The 19,775-nt window shown below is 44.3% G+C and overlaps 1 protein-coding gene across 2 annotated transcripts in view; it reads left to right on the forward strand.

Annotated features, from left to right (window-relative positions):
• NOP14 (NOP14 nucleolar protein) overlaps nt 1–19,775 on the forward strand; it is a 1,083,467-nt gene that overhangs the window by 588,744 nt on the left and 474,948 nt on the right. Inside the window, exon 13 of one of the 2 annotated variants that reach the window (XM_044062921.1) lies at nt 14,343–14,444. The exons of the other annotated variant lie outside the window; for it this stretch is intronic. Coding sequence (XP_043918856.1) covers nt 14,343–14,444 — 102 coding nt within the window. The remainder of the gene's footprint in view (nt 1–14,342; nt 14,445–19,775) is intronic. 2 annotated transcript variants of the gene reach the window in all.

A 19,775-nucleotide genomic window follows, 5' to 3' on the forward strand; every position in this document is an offset into this window, starting at 1 on the left:
TCTGTATTGGGCAAGAACTGTCTTAACCAAGCAAAGATTCATAGAGAACAATTAAAAGTGTTTGACTTGCTCATACAGGATTGCGTTCCTGGGATGTCAGCTAGACACCTCAGTTCAATGAGCTTTTCTTCCACAGGAAAAATAGATTTGTATTTATAGCTGCCTCTAAGGTTTATCACTCAGACTTCAGACACTGCCTGGGAATAGCTCAGGATTTATGGTCTGTTGGTATCTCTGATTCTCATGATACCCCTGACAGGACTGCACATGAGAAAGATATGGTGGTAGCTGAAATTTCTTTGATCCCAGCATCAACACCCTTTATATTTTCAAATCCCAGTGCTGGGGTTTGTCAGAAGACTTTTTTTTGGTGGAAACAACAGATATCCTTAAATCCAGGTCCCCCTTCTCCCTCCTTGCTCAAAGCAGTAAGTCACCACAAATGCTTCAGACTTTGCTTGGGGAGCAGTTTCAGGAGGGTTAAAAGTGCAGGCATATGGTACACTAAAGACAGATGCAAAAACATAAATATGTAAGAGAAGCTTGCCCTGATCAAGGCACTCAACTCTCTGAACCATTTTTGGCCCTCTGGATCTCTTCAAAGTGGTTTAAGACAGTACCGTAGTCATGTGGTACATCAGTAAGCAGGGGGAACCAGGTCGTACCCCCTTTGCAGACTAGCCATGTTAGATTGGCATATAGCTTCACAGCACAATCTTCACTGTACAGGTATTCTCCATGCCATCAGAGCAAAATTGGGTGACAGATGAGCTGAGCAGGACCATGGCAGCCCCACATGAATGTAAACTAGATCAAGGGCCTTCAAGCATTGGATCCATCTGTGGTGAGTTCCTCAAGTAGACTTTAACTTTTCTTTGAACTGTCAACTGGTAAGATTGTGTTCCAGGACTCACTGCAAGAAAGGCCTGGAAAACAGTTGCCTTTTCTTTTGTTTGGACAGGTATCTTCTTGTATGCTTTTCCATCTGTTCCAGTAATATCTGGGGGTACATCTGAAGATTTAGAAGGAATCCTCAAAGATCATTGTGGTGACGCCTTTCTGTCCTAGGCCTCTATGGTTCTCCCTTCTTTCGGCAATGGCCAGGGGAATTACCACAAGCTTCCTCACAGACTGGATCTACTAATACAAGAACAGGGGTGTCTGATCATTAAGATATTAGTCATTTCCAGTTGACTGCCTGGATGATAAGGTCTTAATTACTTTTAGGCACTTGTTTACTGATGACATGCAGCAGGTACTAATGGAGGCAAACAAGCCTTTTACTAGAAAATCATATAAAATAAAAACTTAAAATCATTTAAAATCATATCAGAAAAGGTTTTCCATTTGGTGCCAACAACATAACCAGCAGCCATCCAGGGCTAGTTGTTCTCTGGTTTTTACAGTATTTAGGTTCATAGGTTGATACTAGGCTATATGCCCTAGGGCATTTATCAGCCTAGACAGAGTGTATTTGGCTTTCACCACCCCTTAAAAAATGGGTTTTACCGTGCCCTTTTTTGGTTACTTTACTGTGTCTCTGTCTAGCAGTGACACAGAAGTGATCCCCGGGGTGAACCTATGATCTCCCATCCACTCGTCAAGATTTCTCTTGAAGAGAGTCAGCGAGGGGCTCTACCTGATATGGACTGGGATTCTATTCCAGAGTGCTGGGAGCCTCTGGGTTAAGAATCTGTCTCTCCAGCATGTCCTATTAATTTCTGTGTTGAGATTCAAGTCCCTTGAGCGCATAGCTCTAGTGGATTTGGATTTTTTGAGGTGGAGCATGTCGATTAATTCTGGGTTGGACATGGCTTTATAAGTCAGGCACAGATCGCCTCTAAGTAGGCGGTATGCAACTGAGTAGAGATGGAGTTTCTTTAACCTGGCAGCATAGGTCATCTGTTTGAGACCCTTTATCCTCTTGGTGAGGTATTTTTGTGGTCTTTCCAGTTGCTGCAGGTGTCGGATAAGGTACATCCCAAACCGGGGCATTGTATTCAATTATGGGCCTGATGAGGGATGAGTAAAGGGGCACAATGACCTCCCTTGATCTAGATGTGAACCCTTTCATGATAAGATGGGCTATATAGAAGGTCTTTCTAACCACTTTGGAAACGTGGTTGTCAAAGGAGAGATTACTATCAACTTGGGTTCCCAGGTCCCTAATTACTTCTCCGTACTTAATGGATTACCGCCTGTGTGGTAGTTTGTGGGCACTTTGTTTTTTCCAAAGGGTATGACTATACACTTCTTGGCGTTTAGTTTCAGGCCATGGCTCTGGCACCAGTTGTCTATCTCTGTGAGACCCTTTTGGAGGATGCCTGTGTCAGCTGGAGAGTAGATTATGGCACCCAGTTTGCAATCGTCTGCAAACTTGGTCAGCAATAGTCCTTCCGTGTTGGCCTGTACCTCTGAAAAATATATACCGAACAAGAGCGGTCCCAGGACTGAGCCCTGTGGTACGCCACTAGTAACAGGTTTAGAGTCTGACATAGCTCCCGCAATTCTGACCATGTAGGTTCTGTCCTTGAGCCAGTTTGCAACCCATCTTATGACATAGGGGTTGATATTTAGGCTGGAGAGCTTATCTATGATGCCAGAGTGGGGTATGGTGTCAAAGGCTTTTGCGAGGTCCAGGTAGGCAGTGTGGACTACCTTCCCTTCATCTATGGCCTTGTTGACTGTTTTGAAGAAGTCTTCCAGGTTCAAGAGGCAGGATCTGCCTTTAACAAAGCCAAATTGTGTAGGATGTAGCGTCTGTAGTTCCCCAATGTCTTTGTTTAGGAGTTCCATGATGATCCGCTTTATGGCCTTGCAGACGAGGCTAGTCAGGCTTATGGGGAGATAGTTTCCAGGGTCCGTTGAGGCTCCACCTTTGTGGAGTGGGACCACTGTTGCTGTACGCCATTCCTTGGGTACATATCCTGTAAAAAGACTGAGACTGAACCGTAGCCTAATGTGAGGTTTTAGCTGTTCTTGGAGCTCCTGTAGGACGCAGCCCGGGACACCGTCCGGTCCCATTGATGCTGTGTTTTTTGCTTTGGAGAGGGCAGCTCCTACCTGAGCATCTGAGATGACAGGGAGACAACTCTCTGCTGGGATAGATATTTGCTCTTTTGGGGGGGAAGGGGGGGGGAGTTTGCACTGAATCTGTCTGCCAGGATGTTGGCAATGTCTGTGGGTTCAGTGTATTGTTTGTCATTTTGGATTAACTCCAAACGAGTTGCCACCCAGGTTTCTAACATAACTAAAGAAAGCCTTGTGGTTATCTTTAGTGTCTTGTGCAATTTTTCTCTCGAAGCTGACCTTGGAAGATTTTATAAGGGACCGTCGTTTTTTGCTAGTACTGATCAGTGATGCCTTCTTATTGAGGGATTTTGCTCTATCCTGCAGTAGCTTCCTCCTTTTGTTGTATAGCTTATTTATGGCAGTCGTCCACCAGACAAGGATGCCTGCCTTTGGAGGATTGGGTCTTGGTTTTATTTGGGATTGCATGATCCATGCATTCCTGAAGATGTCCATAGAATGCATTTATATAGGATTCTGCTGTTTGGGCCATAGTTTCCACTGGCCCGGGGGCTTTGAGTGATTTCACCTTGGTTTTGAGAAGTGTGAAATTAGCCTTGGAGAAGTTTTTTACTGTGGTTTTCTGGGGTGGTGGTGGGGTTGGGATGTGGATGTCCAGCGAGATTAATTTGTGGTCTGATCTTACCAATGAGGGGTGTACCTCTGGTGCAGAGCATAGAGTCCCCATGTTTGTGATGACCAGGTCCAGTATGTTTACCCCTCTTGTAGGCGTGGTGACCAGTTGTTCCATAGCATTTGAGTTTATAAATTCCAGGAACCTCTGGGCTAGGCTGTTAGGGCTTGAGTAGTGTTCCCAGTCTATGCTTGGGTAGTTGAAGTCACCCAATATAAAGGTATTTGGAGAGACAGTCATATTCTCCAATGTTCTCAGGAAAGCCACGTGAGGTTCCAGAGTCTGGGATGGTGGTCTGTAGCAGGCTATAAACTGAAAAACAGTTTTGCCCACTGTTAGTTGCACATGGATGGTTTCCGATGCTTCATGCAGTGCCACTAACCTGGAGGTGTGGGTATCCTGGATGAATATGGATACTCCCCCTCCTTTTGTGGTTCGGTCCGAGTTTTGGGGTCGAAAAGCATGGTATGAGGTATAACCTGGTAGTGCTGGGGTGCTCTCGGGAGCCTTGAACCAGGTCTCTGTCACTGCACAGACATCGATATTCTCCATGCTGAGGAGAGCTTAGAGTGCTTGCATTTTGAGGTTTAGACTTCTGGCATTGAGTAGCATTACCCTTAGTTTGTTTTTCCTTGTGTTGTCTATGGAGGTGGGTTTGTCTTTTGAGCCTTGCCTAAAAAAGGCACTATGGGGGTGGCAAGAGCCTTTGCCAGTATCCGAAAGCCCAGAGGTGACGGGTCCAAGCCGTCCCTAGTGAAGCACGTGGCTTGTCGAGCATGTTATCGCAGGCTGACAGACACTGGATCCCCTTTGAATGACACCAGAACTTTAGCCAATTTTTAAAATTGATCATTTTGTCTTTATACTGTGGCATCATTTTCGGTGAGGGTAAGATGCTACTTGAGGTCAGGGTCTGGGCTACATGATCTGAGAGCTCCTCTGTCTCTCTTTTCATGTAGCCCAGGGAGGAACGGCTCAGGTCATTCACACCAACATGGACGATGACAGAGTCATATTTGTACTTGCTTTGGAGTGACCTGAGTGCTTGTGTTATGTGGCGGAGCCTAGCGCCCGACAGGCAGCTCTCCGTGACCTTCTCCTTGTTCAGCCTGGTGAGTGGGACGTCATTGTGCCTGACAGAGTCGCCTATTGCAAGTGTATCAGGTGTGTTGTTTGGCCTTAAGGGCTGTGACTGTTTGGCACACTGATTTTGTGAAGTATGTGTTTCATTTTTTTTGTTTTGTGGTAGAGGTTGCTAGGATGTCTGCTTTGGAGGTCTCTGCTGCTTAGGCAGATTTGTATTTAGAGCCTCCGAGTATGTTTTAGTGTGTTTGTGTTTAATTTGATGATGTGGTATGTCTATGTGCGACTGGATTTGTGGGGTGTATGGTTACCTTCTCCCCCTGACTGGCTGCACCAGTACTGTGTTGAGAGAGCTTAGCCTCCAGTTTGGCTATATGGTTGTCTCTCTCACATATATATTAGTACTTGTTGGGAGGAGGAGAGGTTTGTCTGTGTACATGAGACGGTTGTAACATTGCCTCAGGATTCCCAGATTCACCAGCTGGACTGGAGAGGAAACTAGCAACTGACCTTTGGACATGCCGGTCTAGTATAAGTAACTCCTTTAAGGCTGACAAAAAGGACCAATATGGGACGAGTACTCCAAGGGAGTATATGAGGATGTAGTGCTATTAGTTTATTAGTGCTAACTTATATAATTGCTTGTAAGAGCAGTGCTAGGTTATAGGTTGAGAATAGGGTCTTTACTTGAGAGAATAGATCAGATCTAAGGGAAAAAGTGAAGAGCAGACTTTGTGGAGCCGAGAATGGTTTAAGCCTGGTTAAGCGGTGCTGCCCGATGCTGCGCTATGCGCAAAATCGCACAAAACCTCACCAGAGTGGGTTTTTATACAGGGAACTTTAAAGAGCTAGAAATTGGCCCAAAACGGCCAATAAACTACAACTTGTGCTGAGGTCACTCCTCCAGGGACAGATAGGCTGCTCAAAGCACCCCACTCCCACTGGTGAACAAAGAAGCTTCCTTCTATCCAAGTAAGGAAATGGGCAACACAGGAACTATTCTAAAGTCCAGAATACAGCAATGCCTGTATAAGGGACTATTCTAGGTCAGGAAAGGCGGGAAACGAGGAGATTTTTTTTTTTTTCTTTTTTTAACAGAAAAACAGCAGAAAAAGTACAGTAAATTCTAAACACAGGCTAGCGCACTTGAGTGGGCAGCCTCAACAGTTAAATTCAAACAAACAAACTTTTAAAAGTGCAGGTATAAGAAAACACAAAAAAAAACAAAATTTGTGTGAGTTACTATCCTGTGGCCTTACTTATTCTTCTTTCAGGGTTCATTTATTAGCTATTTCAGTATGTCTGCTAATAGAGCCTCTTATCCCAAGGCAGTCTTGAGTCAAAATGTTCTTGAAAGTGGTTTTGCATTAGAGGCCGCTGAGTAAACCGGTAGCCCCTCTTCTGGATCTTAAATTTGTGTTAGAGAAGCGGACACTTGCTGCATGAACCAGCTAGCTTCTTAACATAGAAAGCAGTTTTACTGATTGCGCTGTCCTCTGCAAGAAGGGTGTCTGAGTTGCAAGCTCTTATGGTGAGTAAACCCTACCTCATTTTTTATAGGGACAGGGAATATGCCTGAAGCGGCATCCAAGTTTACTTTAACTCAAACTGTCTATCTCTCTGTAATTCTTTAATGAATGTAAAAATGAGGGAGAATGTATACTCCTTACCTTGGATGTCCATAGACAACTCTGGTATTACCTTGACAGAACTAAATATTTCAGATCTTCATATCAATCCTGGATTTCTTGTGAGGGTAAGATGGGACAACCTGTGTCCAAATGGTTGCCAAAGACGATTACTATTTGTTATACTTGCCATAACCAATCTATTTCAAGCAAGGTTAAGGTCCTGTTCACCAGGGTCTTGAGGTCCTGTTCACCAGGGTCTTGAATTAGTCTGTGTTTTTTTGGAAAGGGTTGGATTCTGGAAATATTCTTGAAGCTGCCACTTGGTCCTCTGTACATACTTTTACAAAACACCATAAGCCTGATTCCTTTTCTAGGTCCAGATAAAGCCTTAGTAGGAACATTCTCCAGGGGTTCCTGGACTCTTCTTCCAACTCCCAAATATAGTTAGCTAAGGCTACTGCAGTAGTGATCAGTATGATAAATGTAGTACAGTTGTGTAAGTTGAACATAACAGTAGATGTTCATATGATCACTGCTGCACTAGCCCCTCCATCCATCCATTCATCCATCTCCCTTGTTTTTTGGTGCATTTTTTATGCCAGTGTGTGGACGTTTGTTTTGTTGTTCCTAGCGTAGTCTTTTCACGGCTCAGCATCCCTCTTTCTGTTGACAGGAAAGCTCTGAAGGGTTTTGCGCACAAACTTGTCTTTTAGTGATAGGCAGTGGTGGGAGGAGTGTTACAAATTTTGTTGTTTTGTTGTAGCATGATTTCAGTTTGGTTTTAAGAGAGGATAGAATGTTAGTAAGAAGAGGTGCACCATAGAGCAAGGATGATAGCAGAAAGGAAGAGACCAGGGATAGTCTTGCTACGTAGGTGAGGACAGCCTACAGCAAATAACTGTCACTCGTTTTGGGGGGGGGGCAAGCATCCCTGCACCCCCCCCCTAAATTATATACACCAACTCCAAGATCGCACTACAGTGAGAAAAGGGTAAATTTTCCGATCCTCACTGTACAGTGATCTGCAATTCAAACCAGTGATAGTTATTTGCTGTAGGCAGTGTTTCATTGTAGAACTGTGCCTTTAAGTGATGATCAAACATCTGCTCACTTGTAGAGTTTGATGTTCGGGGTTTTGTGGTTGTAAGCTTTCAGTTATCTGGAGTTTTGCTGATGTGGTCTCCTTCTTATGAAAGTCGATTATATGGGTCTTCGATCTTGTGAATAAGACCCTTCTATCCACCCTGTGTTCAGGAAATATTTATGTTGCTCTGATTTTCCCTTCCATTTTCAGTTTTCTGCTTTTGGCTTTCCTTAGCACCTCAGGTGTTCACAAAATGACCACCATTGTAATCAGCTTTTGCAGGCTTCAGGGCATTCAGATATTTCCTTATCTGGGTGACTTTTTGCTGCAGGCTCCATTCCATTCCAAGCTGGTACAGGATCTTCATTTTTACCCAGCTTCTGTTACACAGCCTGGGGCTCACTGTCAGCTTTCAGAAGTCAATGTTAACTCCATCTCAAGAGCACGTTTTCCTAGGCTACAGGTTCCAGACTGTTCTAAGGCTGGCATCTCTTCCTGCCTCCAAGATTTTGTCCCTTATACAATATTTTGTGTCCCTGCTTCCTGTTTTCTCTTCCAGCCAAGGGGTTTCTCAGAGCTCTGAGATTCATGGCCTACAGTATCCCCATGCTTCCCTCAGCCAGGCTTCATATGAGGAAGTTTCAGTGTTACCTAAGATCAGTGTAGCTTCAGCACCACTACCTGCTGGACCATCCCATTCCTCTACTCCCTTGTTTCAAACTGGAAATTCACAGGTGGATTCAGCAGCTACCTCTCAATCTAAGTATACCTTTCCACCCTCTTCAGCCATCTCAAGAACTAGTCTCACATGCTAAACAGCTGGTGTTTGGAGCAGTTTCAGGCATCCTGAAGGTGCAGGGCCTTTGGACCCACAGCAGAGGGTGGATCACAACAGCATCAAGGAAATGTGGGCTCTCATTCTGGCCCTTCAGGATTTCCATGAACTTTGGTTCCTGGGTCTTTTGAAGGTTTTATATGGACAAAACCAAAGTCATGTGGAACATCAACAGACAAGGGGGCACAAGGGTCTTACCTTCTTTGAAGGCTAGCCCTTCAGCCATGGGAAATAGCTATCAATTTTCAGGTCATCCTACAATGCAGTCTATCTTAAGAGTGCAGTCTTCTGACAGATTTTCTCAGCAGGTCCAGGACATAGCCTCACGAATGGATGCTTCACAGAGATGTATTTCTGGACATAGTTCATTGGTGGGGTATTCCTCAATTAGATCCCTCTGTCTCCCCTCTGAACAGGCAGCTCCATCAGTTCTGTTCCAGAGTCCCAAGTCCTTTTTGACTTGGAAGGAAGTGGATGCCATGACATTCTCTTGGAAGGATATGTTCCTGTATGCCTTCCCCCTCTTCCTCTTCTTCCATGGGACTTTCACAAAATGGAGAAGACTCTCCAGAAATCTTGTTAGTTGACTTGTTAGTGACTCCTTTTTGTCCCAGGCTGCACTGGTTCTCCCTCCTATCCCATCTGACCAGGGGCAGTCATCACAGGTTGCCTCATCACATGCATCTTCTCACACAGGTCAAAGAAACTCTCCTTCACCCTCATCTGTCTACTCCTTTCTGACATCAGTTTTCTGAGGACAGGGTTCTGCAGGAGGCCAGGAAACCCAATACCAGAAAATCATACATGTCAAAATAGAAGAGATTTTCTGTTTGGTGTCTTAAACATCACCAGGACCCCTTTTCAGTGGGTGGGGTGGGGGTCCCTTGGTTTTTCCTTATGTATGTGAGGTACTACATGCTGGCGTGGCATATTCACTGACAGCTTACTTGTTGGATCTATATCAAATACTCGAAGAGGAGTTGCAGCAAATGCCTGTTTGACACACACACAGCGAACACACAAAGTCGCAAACGCTGGCAGCGATTTCTTTCCATGGGAAAGAAATCTCTTGGCCATCCTTGTAAGTTTGCCATTTTTCCCACTGTAATGCGATCTCAGAGTTCATAGGTAGGTACTAGGCTATCTGCCCAAGGGCGTACATAAGCCTAGCCAACAGGGTTCCATGGCTTATGCCACCCAAGAAAGTTATTTTCCTGTGGCCACTGTCAAGCAGACGTACAGAAGTGATCCCCGGGGTGTATTTCCTATTTCCCATCCACTCATCAAGATTTTTCTTGAAGAGTGCTAATGAAGAACTTTTCTTGACATAGATGGTAGCCTGTTCCAGAGTACAGGAAGTCTCTGGGACAGGAATCTATCCCTCCAGCATGTCCTGTTTATTGTGGTGACAAGGTTAAGGTCCCTAGAGTGTGTAGCTCAGAGGAATTGGGATTTCTTTAGGTGTAGCATGTCCAACAGCTCTAGGTTTGACATAGCTTTATATGTTAGGCAGAGATCACCTCGGAGTAGGCGATATGCTACGGAGTAAAGCTGGAGGTTTTGAGGCGGTCAGTGTAGGGCATTTGTTTGAGGCCAGTAATCCTCTTTGTGAGGTACTTCTCTGGCCTTTCCAGCTGCTGCAGATATCTTGTGAGATACATTCCGAAAGGGGCGTTGTACTGCAATGAGCTCTTTTTTTCCTGGATGAGAACCCTTTTATGATAAGGTGTGCCACGTAGAAGGACTTCCTGACTACTGTGGCTATGTGACTATCAAAGGAGAGACTACTGTCCACCTGGGTCCCAAGGTCTCATCACACATTTGTTGTTAACTAGATTGCTGCCTATGTGGTAGTTCATGGGTACAGAGTTTTTACCAAAGGGGATGACACTGCACTTTTTTGCATTGAGCTTGAGGCCATGGCTCTGACACCAGGCATCTGTCTCAGCGAGGCCCTTCTGTAGGATGTCCACATCATTTGGGGACTTGACTATGGCTCGTAGTTTGTAGTCATCTGCGAACTTTGTTAGCCAGAGGCCTTCTTTGTTAGCCTGTACTTCAGAGAAGTAGATACCAAACAGGAGAGGTCCAAGGACAGAACCCTGTGGTAATCCACTTGTCACTGATTTGAGGTCAGATTTGGAGTCTGCAACTTTTACAGTGTGGGTTCTGTCAGTGAGCCAGTTGGCAACCCATCTTGTGACGTAGGGATTTATACCTAGTTTAGTGAGTTTAGCTATAATTCCAGAATGGGGGATGGTGTTGAAAGCCTTGGCAACATCAAGATCGGCTGTGTGAACCACCTTACTCTCATCTATGGCTTTGGTGACTGCCTTAAATAAGTCGATCAGGTTCAGGAGGCATGATCTGCCTTTCACAAACACTAACTGGGTGTGATCCAGAGTTTGGAGGTTATCAATGTCTTTGTTTATGAGTTCCATGATGATACGTTCCATGAACTTGCAGACAAGGCTCGTCAGGCTAATAGGTCGATAATTCCCTGGATTAGTGGTGGCTCCCCCTTTGTGGAGTGGGATAACTGTTGCTGTGCGCCATTCAGTGGGCAAAAAGCCTGATGCGAGACTGTTATTGAACATGGTGCTGAAGTGGAGAGCCAGTTCGTTCTGAAGTTGGTGTAAAACGCAGCCTGGGATGTTGTCCAGTCCCATGGATGCTGTGTTTTTGGCTTTAGAGAGTGCAGCTTTTACCTGCGTAGTTGTGTTTACAGGGACTCTGCATTCTTCCTGTATAGATATGGGCTCTTTTAGGGGGTGGGGAGGTAAAGTTAGCACTGAACCTATCTGCCAGGATGTTGGCAATATCAGTTGGTTCTGTAATTTTCGTGCCATTGTGCTGTAACTTAGAGCAGATCTGGGTGTTGTCATCGAGATTCTTGACATAGCTATAGAATTCTTTGTGGTTGTCCTTAGAATTAGTGGCGATTTTGTTTTCGTAGCTAGCTTTGGAGGGTCTTGTAAGGGATCTCAGCTTCTTACTGAGGCTGACCAGGGAGCTCCTCCACGCAAGGGATTTTACTCTCTTTTGCAACAGTTTCTTCCTTCTGTTGTACAGTTTGTTTATGGTAGAGAACCATCAGATTGGCTTCCTTTTTTTGGAGGATAGCGTCTTGGTTCTGTTTGGGATGGCACAAATCCATGCACTTGTGTAAGTGCTTATAGAGTGCATTTGTGTAGGATTCAGCAGTTGTAACTGTATTGTCCATCTGCATGGGTGTCATGAAGTTCACCACTTCTGTCTTAAGAAGCATGAAGTTGGCTTTGGAGAAATCTTTTACCGTGGTTTCCTTAATGGGGGGGGGGTGGGATTTCGATATCAAGGGAGATTAGCTTATGGTCGGATCAGACCAACGAGGAGTTGACTTCAGGTGTGGAACACTGGTCACTCATGTTGGTAATGACTAGGTCTAGGATATAGTTGCCCCTGTTGGGGGTGTGGATAAGTTGATCCAGGGAATTGATGTTTATGAATTCCAGAAAGCATTGAGCAAAAGAGTTGGTACATGAGTAGCTTTCCTAGTTAATGGTGGGGTAGTTGAAGTCGCCCATTAGGGTGTTTGGTTGAACCCTAATATTTTCCAGTACATCAAGAAAAGAGGAGTGGGAATCCTGGGGCATGGTGGGGGATCTGTAACAAGCTACAGTTTGGATTGCAGTTTTGCCCAGAGTTAGTTGCACTTGGATAACATCGAATGCATTATGCTGAGCAACTAGCATGGAGGTCTGGATATCCTTAATGAATATGGACACACCTCCGCCTTTGGTGTTTCGGTCCAGGTTACATGGCTGAAAAGTGTGGTATGAGTTAGAGCCTGGTAGTGCAGGGGTGCTCTCTGGAGCCTTGAACCAGGTTTCAGTCACTGCACAGATATCGATGTTCTCCATTTTATGGAGTGCCTTGAGTGAGTGCATTTTGAGATTTAGACTTCTAGCATTGAGTCACATTACCCTCAGTTTTTGCTTGCCTGTTCCTGTTACGGTGGTGAATTTGTTATTTGAACCTTGCCTAAAAAAGACACTATGGGGCAGCACGAGCCTTGGGCAGTATCTGGAATCCCAGGGGCGACAGGTGCAGGCCATCTGTGGCAAATCATTGTGGTCTGTCGACCATGTCATCCCAAGCAGACAGACACTGTATCCCCTTAAAATGACACCAGAAGCTTAGTCAATTGTTGAAGTCAATCATTTTGTCCTTGTACTACGGTATCATTCTGGGTGATGGCAGAATGCTACTCAGGGCTAGGGTCATACCTGCCTGGGCTACAAGATCGGAGAGCTCTTCCATGTCTCTCTTCATGTAGTCCAGGGAGGTTCATATATTTAGTTGAGAGGGGGTGTGTGGGGTGAAGCCCCACTTTGTAATGATGTGTTTATGTTTTGAGGCAAGCGATTTCTTTACCAGGGAAAAAAAATCGCTGATGTCAGCGTTCGCGGTTTTGTGCATTTGCTGTGCATGGGTTTGATGGAGGTGTTTGCTGCAACACCTCTTTGGTGATATGCTACAGAACCTACTTGTCCGCCATTTCTGCCTGTCTGCCACTTACTCCTCCTTTGACCTCTAGGTTTGAGTTCAAGCAGTTTCTTAAAGGCATCCTTCTTGTTAGACCCTCAAGAAAGTCCATTCCTACTTCTTGGGATCTTCATTTTCTCCTTGAAAAGCTGACTTTGGCTCCTTTTCAGCCTGCTGCTGCTTTTCAACATTACACCTAGAAGACTGTTTTATTGGTTACTTTAACCTCTGCCAGAAGGGTATCTAAACTGCAGATCTTGATGGCAGTCTCTCTTCTTTTTGAGTTTTTCAGAGACAGGGTCTTTTTCTGTATGAATCCTTATTGTATGTTTCCCTTAGTCTGACCAATTCTCTTCTTTTTTCACCTCTCCACAGTCCACTTGAGAAGGTTCTTCATACTTTGGATTTACATAGACAGCTCAGATACAGCTCAGATATTATTTGGACAAAACAAGAACCTTTCATAAATCTGATCAGCTTTTTGTTTATTTTCATACCAGGACATTGGGTTTGGGAGTTTGTAAGCAAGCTATCTCCTCCTGGATTGCTAAGGCCATTTCTTTTTTATTATTCTTTTCGTGGTACTCCGATATCTGATTTTGTGACTGCTTAATCTACTAGAGCAGTGACTTCCTTGGGGGCTTTCTTTAAAGGTTTGGACACCAACTCCATCCTTGAAGCTGCTACTTGGTATTCTGTTCACAGATTAGCAAACCATTACCAATTGAATGTCATTTCCAGGCCCACAGCAGATTTTGCCAAGACTACCCTGCATGAGTTTAAAGAGAGCTTTTCCTTGCCTTCACTGCAGCTTTTGTACTCTCCCAGAGTTGATGACTCCTGTGGCAGTGATGTGGAAGGACATAGTGCAGTTGTGTAAAATCTTATGATAACAGTAGATGTCCTCCTTTTCACTGTTGCAGCATTCACTCCCTCCTGCCTCATTTTCTCTTCCTTTTGCATGGATGATATTTTTCTTCTGTCCGAGAGGTTCCTTTTCTTCTCTCCATTCCTTCCATTTTCTGAATGTACATGTCCTCCTTTCCACTGAGAGTCCTAATTCTCTTATGGCACTTCACTTCTGAATTGGGCATATACATACATTAACTTTATGCACTATGTTTGCGAGGGGAGCACATGTCTGATATACAGTGCTCCCTGGGTAATAAAGGCTTTGGAATACTGGTCAGACGTTAGGCTGTCCTTGGCAGGAAATCCCTGAGGTGATGAATACTGCAACAGTGAAAAGGACACCTACTGTTAAGGTAGGATTTTACACAACTGTACTTTATATACCTGCTTGTGGTTTGGAAGTGGAATTAGGATAGGTAGGTAACATTTTCCTTGATTGGGGGGGGGGGTTTCTAGTTGCCAAGAGGGTTGTCATGAGAGGAATTGAAAACAAATAATGAGCTGTTTTTAATTAGCAGATTTCTTTTTCATCTTATTTAATTTACTGATACTGTTTATTTCCTTTAGATAGTTTATTTGAAGATTACAGCAGCTTTGTATCCAACATCTGATTTCAGACATCCAGTGGTAACACCTGCCTTGGTTCATATGAGCCAAATCATTACTAAAGTAAGTTTGCTGCTTTCTATAATTCTGAAGCCAGATTTGTGTGCATTATTTATGATGGGCCTTTGTCTGGATGGAGCTGTGAAACCGAAGGGTACTATATGAGATTTGATGTGGTATATTGTATATTTCTTTGGAACTAGTTTGTAAACCTGAATTGGAAATAACTAAAGCATTAAATATTAGACAAACTAACCAGGCACTGTCTTTATGCTAAAAAGTAAGAAGGGGTAATAAAACAAAGGATGTTCTTCGTGTTTCACTGTTGCAGTCATTACATTTGGGTAATCTGCTGGCAGGTTGCCCTCAGTCGGCCTGAATTCCAAAGTCTTGGGTCCTGTGTCGTTTGCTGTCTTCTCTTCCATGACATCAGGTCGTCAGGGGTATAAAACATGCAGCTGACTCCATTTTGATCAATCTTTCTTGCCGTGTGGTGCCCGAAGCAGAAGCATTTCGCAAGTGCCGGTCGGCCGACTACTGAAATATTCGTGTTTGAGTTTCAGAACCAAAGTCTTCACTAAAGCTAAGTACCCCGTTGGGGAAACTGTTTTCTTGCTTTTTACCAATGTCAGAAAAAGTTAATAATTGTATTATTTATGGGAAGCAAATACCTCATAAGGATTTCCATTTATACTGTATTCCTTACCTAGACCCTGATCACAGCGTGCCTAGCTGTCGGTTTTGTGTTAGATTTAACCAACGCACCATTAAGCATCAGTATATTTTTGCATCAAAGTATTTTGGAAACTAATTTAACTACCCAGAAATGTCGTCTGATAGTAATCCAACTACCGGAGTGCATAAAAAACGCAAAGAAAAGGACAGAGAAAGGCAGTCGAGATTCTCCTAAGCCAGTCGCCGGTACTCATTGAGGTGCTTTTGCAGCCCCTGATACCCGCTACCTTCGAGTCGCAGACCTCTACCAACACCCATGTGGAGTCCAGCATGCTGCAAGATACTCTCAAGGTATTGGACCGACGGAAAAATCTCCCTCTGATGGGTCCGGAGCCACTGAGCAGGCACCGGCTTCTGAGGGTGCATTCAGACCTCAAAACCAAAGACAAAAGCAACTTCTAAAACTGAAAAAACGACGTATGAGCCATGTGCACAGGCCTCTGTGCCTAAAAAACAGATAATCAAAATGGCTGAATACCTTATTACCTTGATCAGGGGTACCCATCCTCCTCCTAATAAGAGGCCTAGGCAAGACACTGATTATGAATATTCAGATCAGGTTTCTATTTCTTCTGATTCCTCTTCTAATCAGGAATTATCTATACCTCCCTATGAGGATTCTGATGCTGAGGAGTCTATTCCATCTGCATCTCCTCCTGAGGATTATTCATTTGGAGAAACCTTGCATACTTTGAGGGAGCATTTTCACTGAGAGAGTCAAGACTTCTCAGAATCAAAAAAGAGACTCGGGGATTTCCTTCTTCCTCAGCACAGGCCTTTAGCCATGCCCCCCCTGTTTTAGACATTGTGGACGATGTGTTTTCGGAGTCAAGCTTGACCCCTGACTCCTTACCTCCGGCTCCCAGTAAGCCTGACAGATATTACAGGATCCCTGACTCAGATACATTTTTATTTAGAAACCCTGCTGCTGATCCTGAAATTATTTCACAGGGTCCAAAGGGAGTTAAGGCCTCAACAGCAAAAAATCCTACCCCCTCTGACAGAGATTCAAGGGCACTGGACAGATGTGGAAAAGAGGTTTATACATCTGCAACCTTGGCAATCAGGGCCTTAAACTGTCAATTTCATATGCTTAAGTACTAACAACATATTATGGGATTGCTGACGCAGAGAATTATGTTGATTTCAGAATGTGCAGAAAATAAAGAATTACAGGAATTAGTGCATGCAGCTGAACAAGTTGGAAAGCATACTTGCAATGTGGTTTTGATTCCTTAGAGGCCTCCTGCAGGGCCGCAGTTACTGGATCAGTGATTAGGAGGCATGCCTGGTTAAAGGAACAGAATTTGCCTGATCATGTTAAAGCTAAATTGCTAGATGCACCTTTACAGCATGATTCTCTGTTTGGTATTAAGGCAGAAGAGGTTTTAAAGAAAATGGAAGATAAAGCTAAGTCTATGCAAACTGTTAAAGACTTCTTACAAGTGCAGCCACCAAGATTCAGTAGACACTGGCCTACAAAAAACTGGTCCTTTCCTGTGTCAGACAGAGCTCAAAGGGGCAAATCCAGACGCCCTAAGGGTTCCAGATACCAGGCGCAAGATTCATACAGGTCAAAGCAATGGGGCGCTTCTACCTCCATATCTGTAGGAGATGAAGCGCAAACCTACAGAAAGCAACCCCAATGACTTCCCTCTGCCTACACCAATCACTTATCTTTTGGCAGCACTCATAGGGGGAAAATTAGCACTTTTTGCTCAAAATTGGCAGTTAACCCAGGACAAGTGGGTACTAAACATCGTATCACAGGGATACAGGTTTCATTTCCACACTCTGCCAATGACAAATGGTTGGCCAGATCTGCCAAAAAATCAATGGGCAGAGGCACAGAAACAGGTTACGTCCCTCATGGATATGGAGGCCATTCAGACAGTACCAGAACAATAAAAAGGACAAGGTTTTTACTCAAGACTGTTCTTGGTACCCAGAAAGGACAAGGCCTGGTGGCCAATACTGGATTTATCGATTTTGAACACATACCTGGACATTCCAAAATTCAAAATGCTGATTTTGCAGCAGCTTCTGCCCATGCTGGGCAAGAATGCTTGGCTGGTGACTTTAGACCTAAAAGAGGCATACCTGCATGTCCCAATAAGACCGTGCGGAAGATACCTCATTACCAATTCTCTGCACTGCCCTTTGGCTTACCTACTGCGCCCAGGGTCTTTACAAAGTGCATGGCACCAGTAATTGCATTTTGCAGACAGAAAAGTATACAAATATATCCTTATTTGGATGACTGTCTCATTCAAGCAGAGAACAATGACTGTCTCATTCAGGCAGAGAACAAGGACACACTTCTTCGACACCTGACATTTGTGAAAAGGCTTCTAACATGCCTAGGGTACACAATAAACGAAAATAAATCACAAATGGTACCCTCTAAAAAGATAACATTCCAGGGTGCAAGCTTGAATACAACTGCCCAGATGGCTTACCTCACGCCAGACAAGCAAAGGCAACTGACTACTTACTTCAAACTGATGGCAACAAAATCCCAGTTATCTGCAAGACAAATTCTGCAGGCTCTGGGCTTCATGGCATCCTGCATCCTACTGATTCCATATGCAAAACTGCATATGAGAAAACTTCAGTGGTACCTAAAAGGTTTATGGAGTCAACATTCTCACAGTCTGGAAGCAATGATTCCTCATTTCCTGCCTGCCACATAAGTTTCTATGGTGGGCAAAGGCATGTCACCAAAACATGGGACGGGCCTTCACTCTCCCCCCTGCCAGCCAAACCTTAACAGCAGACGCATCGGATTATGCCTGGGGGGGCCCACATGGCAGGAAGATGCATTCAGGGCATATGGACCCCAAAACAAATGCATCTACATATCAACCAGAAAGACATGCTAGCTGTTCGAAATGCCCTAACAACCTTCAAGGACTTAATTCATCCAGGACAACACCACAGTCATGTGGTATATAAACAAGCAAGGGGGCACACACTCATACCCCCTTTGCAGATTAGCCATGGCATAGTGGGACACAGCTTTGACCTACAAAATACATCTTCAAGCTCAATTCCTGCCAGGAAAGCAAAATACACTGGCAGACGATTTAAGCAGAAACCTTATGGATCCTCACAAGTGGAAACTTAAATCCACAAGTCTTCAGCATGATAACAGAGAAATGGGGGAGCCCAGACCATAGATCTATTGGCCTCTCCTCAAAATTATCAATTGAAAAGATTCTGCACAAGGACTTATCACAGACAAGCATGGAAAGTGGAAGCCCTATCCTTCAGTTGGAAAACCTATCAATTTACGCCTTTCCTCCTCTGCCTCTTCTACCCAAGGTCCTCCGAAAAGTCAGACAAGAGAAACCAAAGATGATACTAATTGCCCTGGACTGGCCCCGCCAGTACTGGTACCCAATCCTAAGGAACTTGTCTCAATACCCAGCTTGGATCTTACCTCAAAGACTTCAATTACTGTCCCAGCAAAACAATCAGATCCTGCACAATCAACTACATACACTGAACCTGGCAGCATGGCTGATCATGTAGTTATACAAACAACACCTCTCAGTAAAGCTGTGATGGATGTCATTTTGGAAGCCAGAAGGCCTAGTACTAGAAAATCTTATGCTGACAAATGGAAGAGATTCTGTGCTTGGAATCAAGCACAAGGAACTGATACAGCAGAACCAAATATTCCTCAGATATTACAATACTTAACTGAGATGCTTGACAAAGGCCTATCTTTCTCATCAATTAAAATCCATGCCTCTGCCATTTCGGCTCATTACAATACAGAGCCATCAATCTTTTCTCATTCTTTACTAAAGCAGTATCTTAGAGGAGCCAAAAACCTAAGGCCTCCTAGAAGATCACCATTACCTGCATGGGACCTCAATTATGTGTTGGAAAAGCTCACCCTGCATCCATTTGCACCAGCTGCTACCGCCGATATAAAGTTCTTATCATGGAAAACAGCTCTGCTACTTGCAATTACTTCAGCAAGAAGAGTATCAGAGCTACAGGCCCGCATGGCTGTAGAGCCTTGTATCATATTTTACCCAGACAGGGTGTCTCTGAGGATAAATCCTACTTTTATGCCTAAGGTGGTTTCCAATGTGGCTCTTAACCAAACAATTCATCTGCCAACCTCTTATCCAAATCCGCAGAATGAGGGGGAGAGAATTCTGCATTCCTTGGACGTACACAGACAGCTAAGATTCTACTTGAGCAGGACTAAAGCTCTAAGAAAAACTGAGCAATTACTAGTGTCATATGCTGCAGGATCAGAAGGAAAGGATATTACAAAGCATCCAATCAAAATGGATAAGCCACTGCATCCGTTTCTGCTACTTACGCCATGGTAAACCTGTGCCCAAGGGCATTAGGTGTCATTCCACCAGAGCTGCAGCTGCTTCAGCAGCCTTTCTAAGAGGAGGAGTACCAACCAAAGACATTCTTGAGGCTGCTACTTGGAGTTCTTTTCACACCTTTACAAAGCATTATCATTTGCCTCTCTACTCTAAGTCCAGGGCAGGCTTTGCCACTGCAGTGCTGCAAGGCCTTATAGCCGCACCTAATGCTGTTTAGCTCCAGCCTCCCAACCATATCTTTGGGATTCTACCCAAATGTAATGACTGCAACAGTGAAACACGAAGAACATAGTACAGTTGT

Source organism: Protopterus annectens, chromosome 2.part1 (genome assembly GCF_019279795.1).
Source record: "Protopterus annectens isolate FY-2018-M chromosome 2.part1, PAN1.0, whole genome shotgun sequence".
Taxonomy (NCBI): domain Eukaryota; kingdom Metazoa; phylum Chordata; order Ceratodontiformes; family Protopteridae; genus Protopterus; species Protopterus annectens.